This window comes from Protomyctophum bolini (assembly GCF_963924005.1).
Source record: "Protomyctophum bolini genome assembly, chromosome: 15".
NCBI classification, from domain to species: domain Eukaryota; kingdom Metazoa; phylum Chordata; class Actinopteri; order Myctophiformes; family Myctophidae; genus Protomyctophum; species Protomyctophum bolini.
Window position 1 is genome coordinate 42,476,321 of NC_137876.1, and position 11,623 is coordinate 42,487,943.

The 11,623-nt window shown below is 41.7% G+C and overlaps 1 protein-coding gene and 1 long non-coding RNA gene across 2 annotated transcripts; both read right to left on the minus strand.

Moving 5' to 3' along the window:
- Positions 1-1,016: 1,016 nt before the first annotated feature.
- On the minus strand, positions 1,017-4,315 carry LOC308329689 (4-galactosyl-N-acetylglucosaminide 3-alpha-L-fucosyltransferase 9-like). The gene is made up of 3 exons (XM_080784184.1): positions 4,028-4,315; positions 2,948-3,266; positions 1,017-1,277 (listed from the first exon to the last, which is right to left on the minus strand). The coding sequence occupies exons 1-3, from the start codon at positions 4,295-4,297 to the stop codon at positions 1,045-1,047; spliced, it is 822 nt and encodes a 273-aa protein (XP_080640310.1). The 5' UTR covers positions 4,298-4,315; the 3' UTR covers positions 1,017-1,044.
- A 1,159-nt stretch (positions 4,316-5,474) lies between these two features.
- Positions 5,475-8,982, minus strand: LOC308330189. The gene is made up of 3 exons (XR_013965469.1): positions 8,906-8,982; positions 6,392-6,528; positions 5,475-5,663 (listed from the first exon to the last, which is right to left on the minus strand). It is a non-coding gene; the product is annotated as an uncharacterized lncRNA (long non-coding RNA).
- Between the last annotated feature and the right edge of the window lie 2,641 nt (positions 8,983-11,623).

Below are 11,623 nucleotides of genomic sequence, written 5' to 3' on the forward strand. Positions count from 1 at the left end.
TGTTTCTGGATGGATGCAGGGATACCTCTATATGGAAACCTTTTCTTAGCGTAGAGTGAGGTTCCAAACGGGTCTACCATCAGCCATCATCTGATCAGTATTGCTTTCATCGTTTGACTATACTGCCTGCTACTTTGTTGTAAGGTTTGACTCTTTCTGTGATTAAATACTTCACAAACTATTCCGTTTGTTGTGGCGCATGCATTTTGGGATCAATTCACTCTGCATGCATAACATTGTCTTTTAGTTCTGGATCTCCTCTCCACTAGTCCTCCGACCTCCCTAACATTTTAGTCTAGTTTCCATTTGTCAACAAATTGTCACTATATTTAGTCTTTTAGTTTCATTTAGTTTTTGTCAGTGAAAAAAGTTACCTGTCATTTTTCGTCATGGTTTTAGTCAACAAAATCAACACTGTAATACTTATTATTATTATTATTATTTATTGTGGTTTGCCCTTTGAGCTTGGCCACTGTGATTGGCTGAGCGTTGCATAACGCTTGTAGCAGCTAATTGGCTGTAGTTGGTTACGTAACCAATCTATGTTTTACAATCGTTTATAATTATAGTCTGATTCCCCCGAAAACCAGAATGTATAGAATCTTGTGTTTCTTGTGTTTGGCACACTGTGGTAAAGCTCTAAACAGGAGATATCTCGTGAATGGCACAGAATTTACGTGGGATAAGGTCTACATTACGTGGTAAATGTGTCGAATTTTTGTGGGATAAGGTCTACATTACGTGGTAAATGCGTCGAGTTGTTATTGGTGACTCCTGTAGGACTACACCATACAATGCAATCAGTGGCTTAGGACCAGATACCTTGTATGAAAAGGTATTAAATACACCTGTCCAAAATGTAATTTGTCCATAATAAAACGTGACATTGTAATTGGCTCACAATATTAGTGGGAGCCTGGGAGGGGCCTATGTAAGCGATTGCGGCAACCACACTTTGCAATTTTTGAAAATTGCGACCTTTCTAGTTATTATTATTATTATTCCTACTATTACTATTACTATTATTATTATTATTATTATTATTTATCCCCAGTACCATTTATTCAGATTGTGAAAGACCTGGTAGCCTTTGTTCATTTTCAGATGCTGACATGATCTACAAACTTGATCACTGACGAAGAAGCACTTATGGACCTTGTACCTCTCTCTCCACTTAAAGTACTGCATGTATTCTGTGTGGTTGTTGTCGAGGTAGATCAGTCTCTCTGCCAGCTCCTTGGGGCTGGCGAAGTCATCTACGTGAATGAAAGAGTCTCCTGGAAACAACAAAAACTTTTTTTCGTTAACTGAAATAAATAAAAACTATAATAATAATTTAAAAGAAAACGATAAACTAATTTTTAAAGGTATTGTAGACAAGTTTCCAGTGTTTGTACACAGAATTGATCGAGTGTTTCCAAACAAATTAAAATCTAGCTCCACCCCCCTCCCCCCGTCATTCTATTGGCTGAGCCAGGTCACTTCAGGCTATGGGGTTGTTGTTGCTGCTGGGAGGGACGCTATGGATATTGCGCTCGTATGGCTAAATATGACATTAAAAAATTATGAATTTCTATCGATATCATAGTTACAACAATGACATTGAGTTGACATGTTTTTTTAAGGGTAACTGTAGCGTAATCACAATATCACAAGACTGACACGACGAGTCCCGCAAATGAGGAAGTAGGAAGTAGTGGAGCAGACTCACTGGCTCTCAATTCAATTATCTTTCATTTGTAATCGTGCATATAAAACATATTGCCCCTCAAATGCCCCAGCCACTACAGCATCGTTCATGTGAACTACTTTGTCCACGGTTATTCATCGCTATGATGATCAGCGACGGCTTGTCACCGTTGGCGAGCACGGGTTGAATGCAAGCTTCAAGCCGGCCGGACCACCAAACCATGCGCTATACATAGCGATTCTCATAATTTCAACAGGCTTACATATTACATCATAAACATACTATTTCACATGAACAATGGTGAAACTAAGATATGGGGATAATATTATACTTGCAAATTGCAAGTATAATATTATCCCCATATCTTAGTTTCACCAATGCGATTTCATTGCAAGTTGCAATGAAATCGCATTGCGTTTTCATTATAATACTGCTGGGTCGAACACACAATTGCAGCCTCGCGCTGCAATTGGCTAAGACTCCGCGTCACCCCCCACACAGACCCTCCTCCCAACACGACGCTTCCGTCCCGCGACATAAACAACAGTGGATATAAACAGATACAAACACATAGAGGGAGACAAAGGGAGAGTGTATGTCTACAGGGCAGCAGCTCAGCATCAAAATATAGGGGAAGATAGAGGGAATAAGGCCACAAATATAGATAGATAAATATGTTGATTTTTGGCTGAAAACTTGCCTATATCACCTTTAACTAGTTTTACACACCAGCATAGGGCACCTTGCGGTCCGTGATGTCACTTGTTTACAATCTGACCAATAAACGAAAGTATAAAAAAGTAACCAGTAAGACGTCCGTCCTGAGGGCGAGAAGCGACTTTGCCCTAAGGGCCCTAAAGGGTGAGGTCGCACTGAAACAACAGGTCTGGGAATGCCCATATATGGACCTTATTTTGTTTGTTTTTTAATTTAAAAGATGTGCTAATTAGTAAGACCAGGCGGGGCCTCGGCCAGCCCAGTTAGGGTCCAGTTAGGGCCCAGGTATGGCTGGGCCTTACTTTTCTGGCCTGTTGAAAACTAGTTTTTGCCGGGCGCGGCTGAGATAATAACTTTGGGGCGGGCCCGTCTAGAGTTTGAATGGACAGGTATAGTCAAAAGGGAACTATATTAAAATACGCACATCACTTCGTGGAGTTGCTGGGTTCAAAAGGGAGACATCGAAGAGGAAGGACGGGTGGGCAAAACAACATAAAATTTAACTAAAATGAAAGAAATCCCAAACTATTATAAACTTGCCTGGAACATGGTTCTCGTAGTTCCTTCTGGACGGACCCAGAACCACAGGCACAGTCCCAAATCTCATAGGATCGTACAGCTTATCGGACAGGTAGTCTGTATCGACAGAGTTTTCCCAGGACAGGTAGAACTTGCAGCTGGGCATCAACTGGAGATAATCTTCATAGTTCAAGTAACGATTGAAGGCCCTCCCATAAAGCTCTATCTTCATGTGGCCTTTCATCTTCTCGTAGACCTGGACTCTTTTAAACTGTGGGTTCCAGTTGCTCACGACCCAGCACACCAGCTTGTCCTTCTGTGGCAGCTTGAAGGTTTCGTCCTATATGGGACGATATGAAAATTACATGTCACGATTATTGTGGCAAAAATGTTTAATACTTAAAAAAATGTTAACCACTTAACTCCCAGCATCCCTTTCTCAGAGGGGATGTTTGCCGATCTAAAAGCTTAAAGTGCCTACAAACTGGGATCATAACAATACAGTTGGTAACTACTTTTTGAATTTTGGCATGGTGTTCGGTATAGGCATAAGGTTTACAAAAACTCCCCATAGCGAACCATTTTGTGAAATGAAGATTAAAAGAACATACTAAAATTTAGTAATAATAACTACTGGAAAGGTACCGTATCTTATACCCTAACACCATGCCAGAATAGTCATCGGGCCGGAACCCCCAAACCAGAAGTAGGCCTACTCAAAATAATTCCCTACGGTCCGCGATCATAATTTTAGGGCATACCCAATAAAATCCTTGATGCACAGTATAGTTTTGCTGATTTTTAAAATACAAAATAAATATAAACTATGTGAGGGGCTATTTAGAGTCTGTATAACATTTGTTATTCCACCGGACAATTCTATTTTATTGGGTAGGCCCTAAATTTATGATTGCGGCCCGTGGGGAAGGTATTAATCTTATGGTTCGAGGGAATGGAAGTTCTGGTTTGAGGGTTCCGGCCTGATAACTACAAATCAGTGACTACAACATGAATTAAGATATCATCCGCTCTTGAGTCCTGACCGGATCATAAACCCGAAAAGGAATGCTGCCCAGACTATAGGCTACAGCTACAGTATACCTTGCGCTCCACCGGGGTGAGGTACCCGTAGGGCACCGGGATGTGAGAGTCCAGCCGATAGCTGCTGGTCAAATTGAACAGGTCGTTGAGTGCAGGATTGCGGGCCGAGTTTGCGGGCGACTCCCAGTTGAACCAGATCCACTTCTGGAACCAGGGCCGTGGTTCTGGCGGCATGTTGTCCAGCCCGCCGTGGATGTCTCTGTGGTGGAACAAGACGGCGTGTGCTTTGTGGTAAACGCTCCGGTCGTCCGTCAGCCGACATCCCACCATGTCGAACTCGCTGCACCTGAGGTGAGGACAAAAAACGTTTAGTAATTTTATCATATACTCAGGACTTATGTGAACACCCCAGACAGTTTTTATGTTACTCGATTCATATTTAGATATTACTTGCGCAAGCAGAGCGTGCAAGTAATGTTATCGGGTGCTATACGATGCGTATGTCCCTTAGCAGCATATGATATGACGTCATATGCTGGCACGGGACATACGGAAGCAGACCGTGCAGGTATGGCCGGAGCGTGTGGAAGGAACACGTTATTCCGACCAGTTCCTTTCCCCTCCATTAGGCGCCCCGGCTGGCCAGGGGGAGGTCGTTTAGAGACCAGGATTACTGCATATTTTTTGTGAGGGTACCTACCCTAGGGCAGGGGTTCTCAGCCCGTGGGTCGCGACCCCTCGGGGGGGTCGCCAAATGTTTTTTTGGGGGTCCCCAAATTATATATAAAAAAAAAAGTTGCAACTGAATGGCTGGAAAATGGAAATGAAGAGTTTACATAGTACATGCATTAACTTTGCTTAATGATTATATCTGGTTTCAGTATTCATTTATGATATCTTTTCTCTATCATTAAGGTTGTTTTTGCAGTCAGTTTGTATTGGGGGTGGGGAGGGGGTCGCGAGACATGGCCAAAGCATTTCCGAGGGTCCCCAGCCAAAAAGGTTGAGAACCCCTGCTCTAGGGAACACAGAGAGGAGAAAATGCAAACTCCATACAGAAAGGCCCTTTCGCCAACCCCGCCTCGGGTATATGGGCACTGATGACGCGGAGGAGGGAACACGCCCCCCAGCGCCCAGTATCCCCAGCGGGAATCGTCCTTTCTTCGTAGAAAAAATGCCATTTTATCATGATTATTAGTGAGGACCTTGAAGATATGTTGAAAAAGTGGTCCTTTAAGTAAAATTCCGGAATTCAAAACTTACTTGAGAAAAAGTACTAAAGCATTAGTATTAAAATGTACTTAAAAGTACCAAAAGTAGAACGTATACTCATTATGCAGAATGTCGTTTCACAAGTTTTCAAATATAAAGTTTGAAAGTCTTTTGAATATAACTGATCTACAAGCTCACAAGATGCAACACATTGTGAGCTTCAAAATCTACAAAGTAATTAGTAACTAAAGTTTTCTAATAATCGTAGTGGAGTCTTCGATGTTAGTGGACTTGAAGTAAAAGTACTGAAAATTACACCCACCGACCTGACATTACTCTTTTGACCAAACGGCCAGAACCACAACAGTATGATGACGTCGTCCTCTGTGCGAGTGTACTGCGGACAGTTTGGGTTCTGCACCACCTGAAGGGACACGTTTGGGTTCTGCACCACCTGAAGGGACGCGTTTGGGTTCTGCACCACCTGAAGAGACATGTTCATTTTTTTTGTTTTTAGTTTTAAGTTTTAGTTGACAAAAATATCCTAAGATTAGACAGAAATCTACAGTTGATTTTGTTGACCAAAATGTATTTTGGCAGGCGTTGATGGCATTGTAATGCCTGATTTTACACTTGGTTGCATGCTGAAAATAGCGGATCTACAAGCTCACAACGTGGTGCACTGCGGCGCGCTGTAAGCTTGTATATCCAGTTATCCACTATTGTCAGAGAACCACATCCTAATGAGATTGACATTCAAAATAGTACATTTGGGTTTCGCCTCCATGCCCTCAGCACACCTGTGTCTGATTAAATACCTAGAAACACACAGTCACAAAACTAGATGAACAACAAGGATCTGGTACCACCCACTTTTAAAACAAACATGGGTACATTCTCCTTCTACAGCACTGCATGCCCCCACTGACCCGCTGGTGTGGAATGAAGATCTGCATTTTGCATCAGTGCTGTAGATTAGAAGGAACATTTACCCATTGTTTGTTTTAAAGGTGTGTGGCCTCCTTTGATCATTTTATATTTTTTGATGATATAGAATTTTGTATGTTATTTGTCATGTTGTGTTTATGAATTGAATAAGTCGGAGCCCGATGGAAACAAGACAGCAAGGACTTTTTATTGGTGCTATCCTTTGTGTTTGACTGCACCCTGTTGCTGTTTACATTTCTGTCATTCAACAACATTCAATCAAACCTTTTTGCAGATGCTGAAAGAGGTGATATTGATGTCTAGGTTGGAGTACATGAGATAAGACAGCAGACACAGCAACGCAATGACGCCCATGCACAGGTGCTGTCGACTGCACTGTAATGATGACATCATGGTTAGCTCTGAGAGAGAGAGAGAGAGAGAGAGAGAGAGTCACTTCATCATTGCACAATCGATACATTACTTACAATTAATTCATATCCACAGCATAAGAATAATAAAATAAATTACTATCCACAGTATAGTAAAAATCACACCTGTGTGAAGTGAGGGGCGCTCTTATCATCGTACATCATCATAACATAATAAAATGTCTATTTGCTCAGACACTATGATGTAAAAGGCATCCCTTCATTGTCAATGGGAATTTAATGTTTGTTTTAGATGAAGTTTGTGGATGGTAACTAAAAGCTGGGTATAGTACAGTATAGAAACATGATACCAGTTTGGGTGTATTTATCACGTATTTACCATGTATTTTAACACAAAATATTATAAGGAGCCCTCAAATTTGTACATTTTAAGTATTTGAAAAAATAAAAGATCTGCTATTTTTGGTGAAGAGAGTCTAGATGGAAAAAGTATAGCGCAAGACAAGTTCATTATGTGGTTAAACTGAAGTGATTTTGATGAATTCCAATTATTTCCAAATAGTATTCCGTGGCACCCCTGGACCTGTGTCATGGCACCCTAGGGTGCCATCAAGGACTGTCTAAAGAGGACGAGACGCGAAGATCGTACGGGCGACATGTGCAGTTGAGACCAGGAAGTTGTACTGTACATGTACCACTTCCTGGTCTCAACTACGCATGTTTCTTTCCTTCCATGGAGCACCATGGAGCAACATGGCGTCGCCCGTAGGGTCTTCGCGTCTCGTCCTCTTTAGACAGTCCTTGGGTGCCATGGCACTGACTTGGACTTTCTCGTAACACTCGGAAGGGTGTCACATGCATGATCCAAAATTAGGGCCCATGTTGAAAACATTAAAAATCACACCCTTGTGAACTGAGTGGTGCAACTCCCCTCTCTCTCCCCCCTCCTCTCTCTTTCTCTCTCTCTCTCATTAGCAGGCAACAGTGCAGTACTATCTCTCTCTCTCTCTCTGTTTCTGGCACAACAGCACCCCTACTGGTACTCATAGTCACATAGTCACATTAACGTCACATAGGTTAACACGGACATTGCTGTTCCTTGGAGTGGTTGCACCACTCAAAAATGTGTAAATGAATCCCTGTGCCTCAAATATAACAGAGTTTCCCTATAGAGCTATAAAGAAAATTAAAACCCATTCACGGAATTAAATGGTTCTTAATAATCTTTTAAAGAACCATTGTTTTTTTCCCCGTGCGTAACATGAGAAATGAATCAAACATGAATATAGCCTAATAATAAATTAACTAAATGCTGCATCATAAAAGTGCATTTGCAATCAATGATATTTGCAAAGTATCAAAGTCCTTAGTACTTTTTACTCAATGAAGAATTAAGTAAATTAAAGCTATGTTTTCATTATAACAAATTATCTTAGCAAGACAAAGTTTATGCTATTTGGTAATCACACGATAAACACAGGTTCATATAAGTATTAATGGGAATGCTATTGATCGGGTCCATGAAAATACATTTCCGGGTGTGACAATAGATGACAAGCTTAACTGGAAACCACATATTACTAACGTCAAGTACAAAGCTAGAAGTATAGCAGTCATAAATAAAGCAAAGCAGGTTCTCAATCCTAAAGTCACTTCACACTCTCTACTGTTCATTAGTCTTGCCATATTTTCATTATTGTGCTGAGGTTTGGGGAAATAACTATAAAATGTATTTCAGTCACTAGTCATTCTAAAAAAAAGAGCAATAAGAACCATTCACAAGGTCGGCTATATCTATCTGGAACATACTAATTCTCTATTTTTTACAATCAAAACAGCTCAAATTCACTGACATAGTAGCTTAACAAACAGCAATAATAATGTACAAGGCTAAGAACCATAATTTACCAGCAAATATTCAGAATTTGTTTCAGGATAGGGAGGGGGGTTATAATTTGAGGGGAATTTTTAATTTTAAAACGTTAAACAGAAATACCACAATGAAAACGTTTTGTGTTTCGATGAGGGGTGTAACACTGTGGAACAATTTTGAGGGATGAGCAAAAACAATGTTCTAGCGTCAGTCTGATTAAAGTAATGTATACAAATATGATACCTGATAATTCAGGTGTTTATGTGTTTAAAATGGATATTTTTATGTATGATATGATATGGATATATGTGTATTGAATTTATATATGTTTATACTATTTATATGTGTTACATATTCTCATATGCGTTTTTAACTCGATACAATTGAGATTAATTTTGATAATTAATAAAGTTTAAGTTGAGAAGTCAGCGAGTAATTATTTAATTACAGAGGTGTGGGAGTATATACGTTTTTACTTGTTATTATTATTATTATTATTATTACCATTATTATTATTATTATTATTATTCTCACCTGGATATGAACACCGCTGAAAACACCGGCAGACACACAGGACACATGTGCTTGTGTCTAAAGGACTATTCAAATATGGGTCAATATCAAATTGCGGGACTTTTTGAGTTTAAAAATTTCTGGAAAAAAAGTTATTATTTTCTAATATATTATTATTTTATCTTACAGAGTATTCCTTAGAGATTATGTTTTCAGTAATTGCCAAGCTCAGGCATGTTCTGATTTTAGATATTTAATCAAAAAACAGAGATGGTAACTCATTTTTGGTCAACTATGTTACGGACAAAAACTGTAATTGTCTGTATATGGATAAATGTCAGATTTTTAAACAAATCATTGTTCTTGGAAGAATATGCGTCCGCTTACCTTCATTTTCAATTATAATCTCCAATTATTAACGGAAATGTGTTTTTTTTGCATTAAACCTCCTAATTTCACAGAATGCTGTTACCGGTCCAGATGTTTTCTCCTAAAACTCCTGAAATTCATGATAATTTTATTGAAAAAATTATACTGAGCTACATATTTCACTGCTACTAAGTTGCTAAGTCATTTACTTGGAGTTTATGGAACAACTATATATATGTTTTCTTTAAAAACCTAATGGTAACTTAGTTGACAGCATGGTAACATAGTTGACTAAAGTAACAGAGTTGACTGGACATGAAAAAGTATAATGATTTATTTATCAAATAACCTAATCATGAATAAAATGAATTCATGATTATTATTGTATGTTAGCAAACTGCATATTCCACCTCTTAGTGTATTGAATTAAGACCATTTGATATATTGACAAACAAATACAGATAGTTAACATGGAACACTTGCCAGTTTATTAACACAGATTTTACAGACATTGTAAAATGTGCTCCTAACCTGCAAAAAGAAAACGCCGTGTGAAGTGAGTGGTGCAACTCCGTGGGGGGGTCCCCGGGGGGGTCCCCGGAAGTTTTCGTGCTCAGACGGACACAGACAGCTAGCCAGCCAGCCAGGGACGGACACAGCCAGAGACACACATAGCTGTCTATAGGAGTGGTTGCACCACTAAAAAAACACTCTTAGCTTACCACTATAGATGACTTTCATTCTATGCTTTCACATCGAGGGACAGTGACTGCAGACTACACACTTGTAGACAGATGATTCCTCATGGAGGGCGTCCCCCTGGGATTGGCCCTAGCCAGGAAAGTCACCAGCCTGACAGGGTGGGGGCCCACCCACAGTGACAGGATGACCAGGGGTGTGTAGGACGGAGCCCTGAGGCTTGCCCACATCAACTCCTGAATTTCTTTCTTTCCCTAAGCTTTTCAAACCATTCATACAAGTTTGCCATGTTCTGGTAAGAATCGAGAACACTACGACCATGTGCTACATCAACAGGAAAGGGGGACTGAAGTCTCTACGCCTGCACATGTTTGGCACACAGGCTGTTGACGTGGTGCGACAAGCACCTCTTGTCACTCACGGCCTGTCACGTCCGGGACTCCTGAATACAGGGACTGGTGTGCATTCCGTTACCACAACTGGTCCTTTGCAGAGGCCCAGATATGGGACAGGTTCGGGGCACCCGAGGTGGACCTGTTAGCCTCAGAGAAAAACAAGAAGTGTTGACTCCTTTATCTCCCTGGCAGGATCACCAACCCTAGGCCTGGATGCCATGGAACAGGCACTGGCCCAAGGGTCTGCTCTACGCATTCACTATTGGACCTGATTCCTCCCGTTCTGGCCAGTGTGAGGACTCCAGCCTGGAGGCAAGAAATATTTCCCCTCCTTTACGACCAGCCTTGGTGGCTCCTCCTATGGAGGGACCTGCTCACGCAGGCAGGGCGCAAGATCTTCCACCCACATCCACAGGACCTGGGCCTCTGGGTCTGGCCTGTGAGGGGTCAAACCTGAACGCAGAGGGCCTGCCCCCGAATGTCGTCGCAATGATTCTAGGCGCCAGGGCCCTGGCGACTATAGACAACAGTACAGCATCGCTTGGAACATGTTTGAACGTTGGTGCTCGGCTAGACCTCATCGGGTGGTCCCGTTCCAGGCCTCGGTGTTGCACATTCTGACCTTCCTGCAGGAGATCCTGGATAGAGGCCTGGAAGGCCTCCGTTAAGGTCAACTTGGCAGCCATTTCGGCATACCACGTCGGCATAAAGCAAGATGGTGGTTCGACAGTTCAAGAGAGGCGTCAAGCGTGCCTGTGCGGTTTCCAGATCTCTGGTCCCGTCCTGGGATCTGACTCTGGTACTGGATGCCCTATCACATCATTCCTTTGAGCCGCTGGAGAAGGTGCAGGACCTGAAGTTCCTTCCGCTCTATTGGTTGCCCTGACAACTGCAAAGCGTGCTAGTGACATGCATGCACTCTTGGTCAGCCCGAGCTGCATGAGATCTAGTGGGAACTCAGGGTGTCTATTAGGCCGAACCTGGTTTTCATGCCTAATAATTTCCCCTCTGTGAGTGCTCCAGTCGACCTAGTGGCGTTCCATCCGCCTTTGTTCTCCTCGGTGGAGGACAGGAGACTGAATCTACCCGGTTAGGGCATTTAAACTGTATGCGGACAGAACTGCTCCCTTCAGGAAGGGTGATAAGTTATTTGTGGCATGGTCAAGGGAAAACCCATATCAAAGGTAAGACTTTCAAAATGGATTATGGAGCCATAGAGCGGAATATAGCCCCCAGAGGGTCTGAGGGCACACTCTACTATAGAGGCATGTCTGCA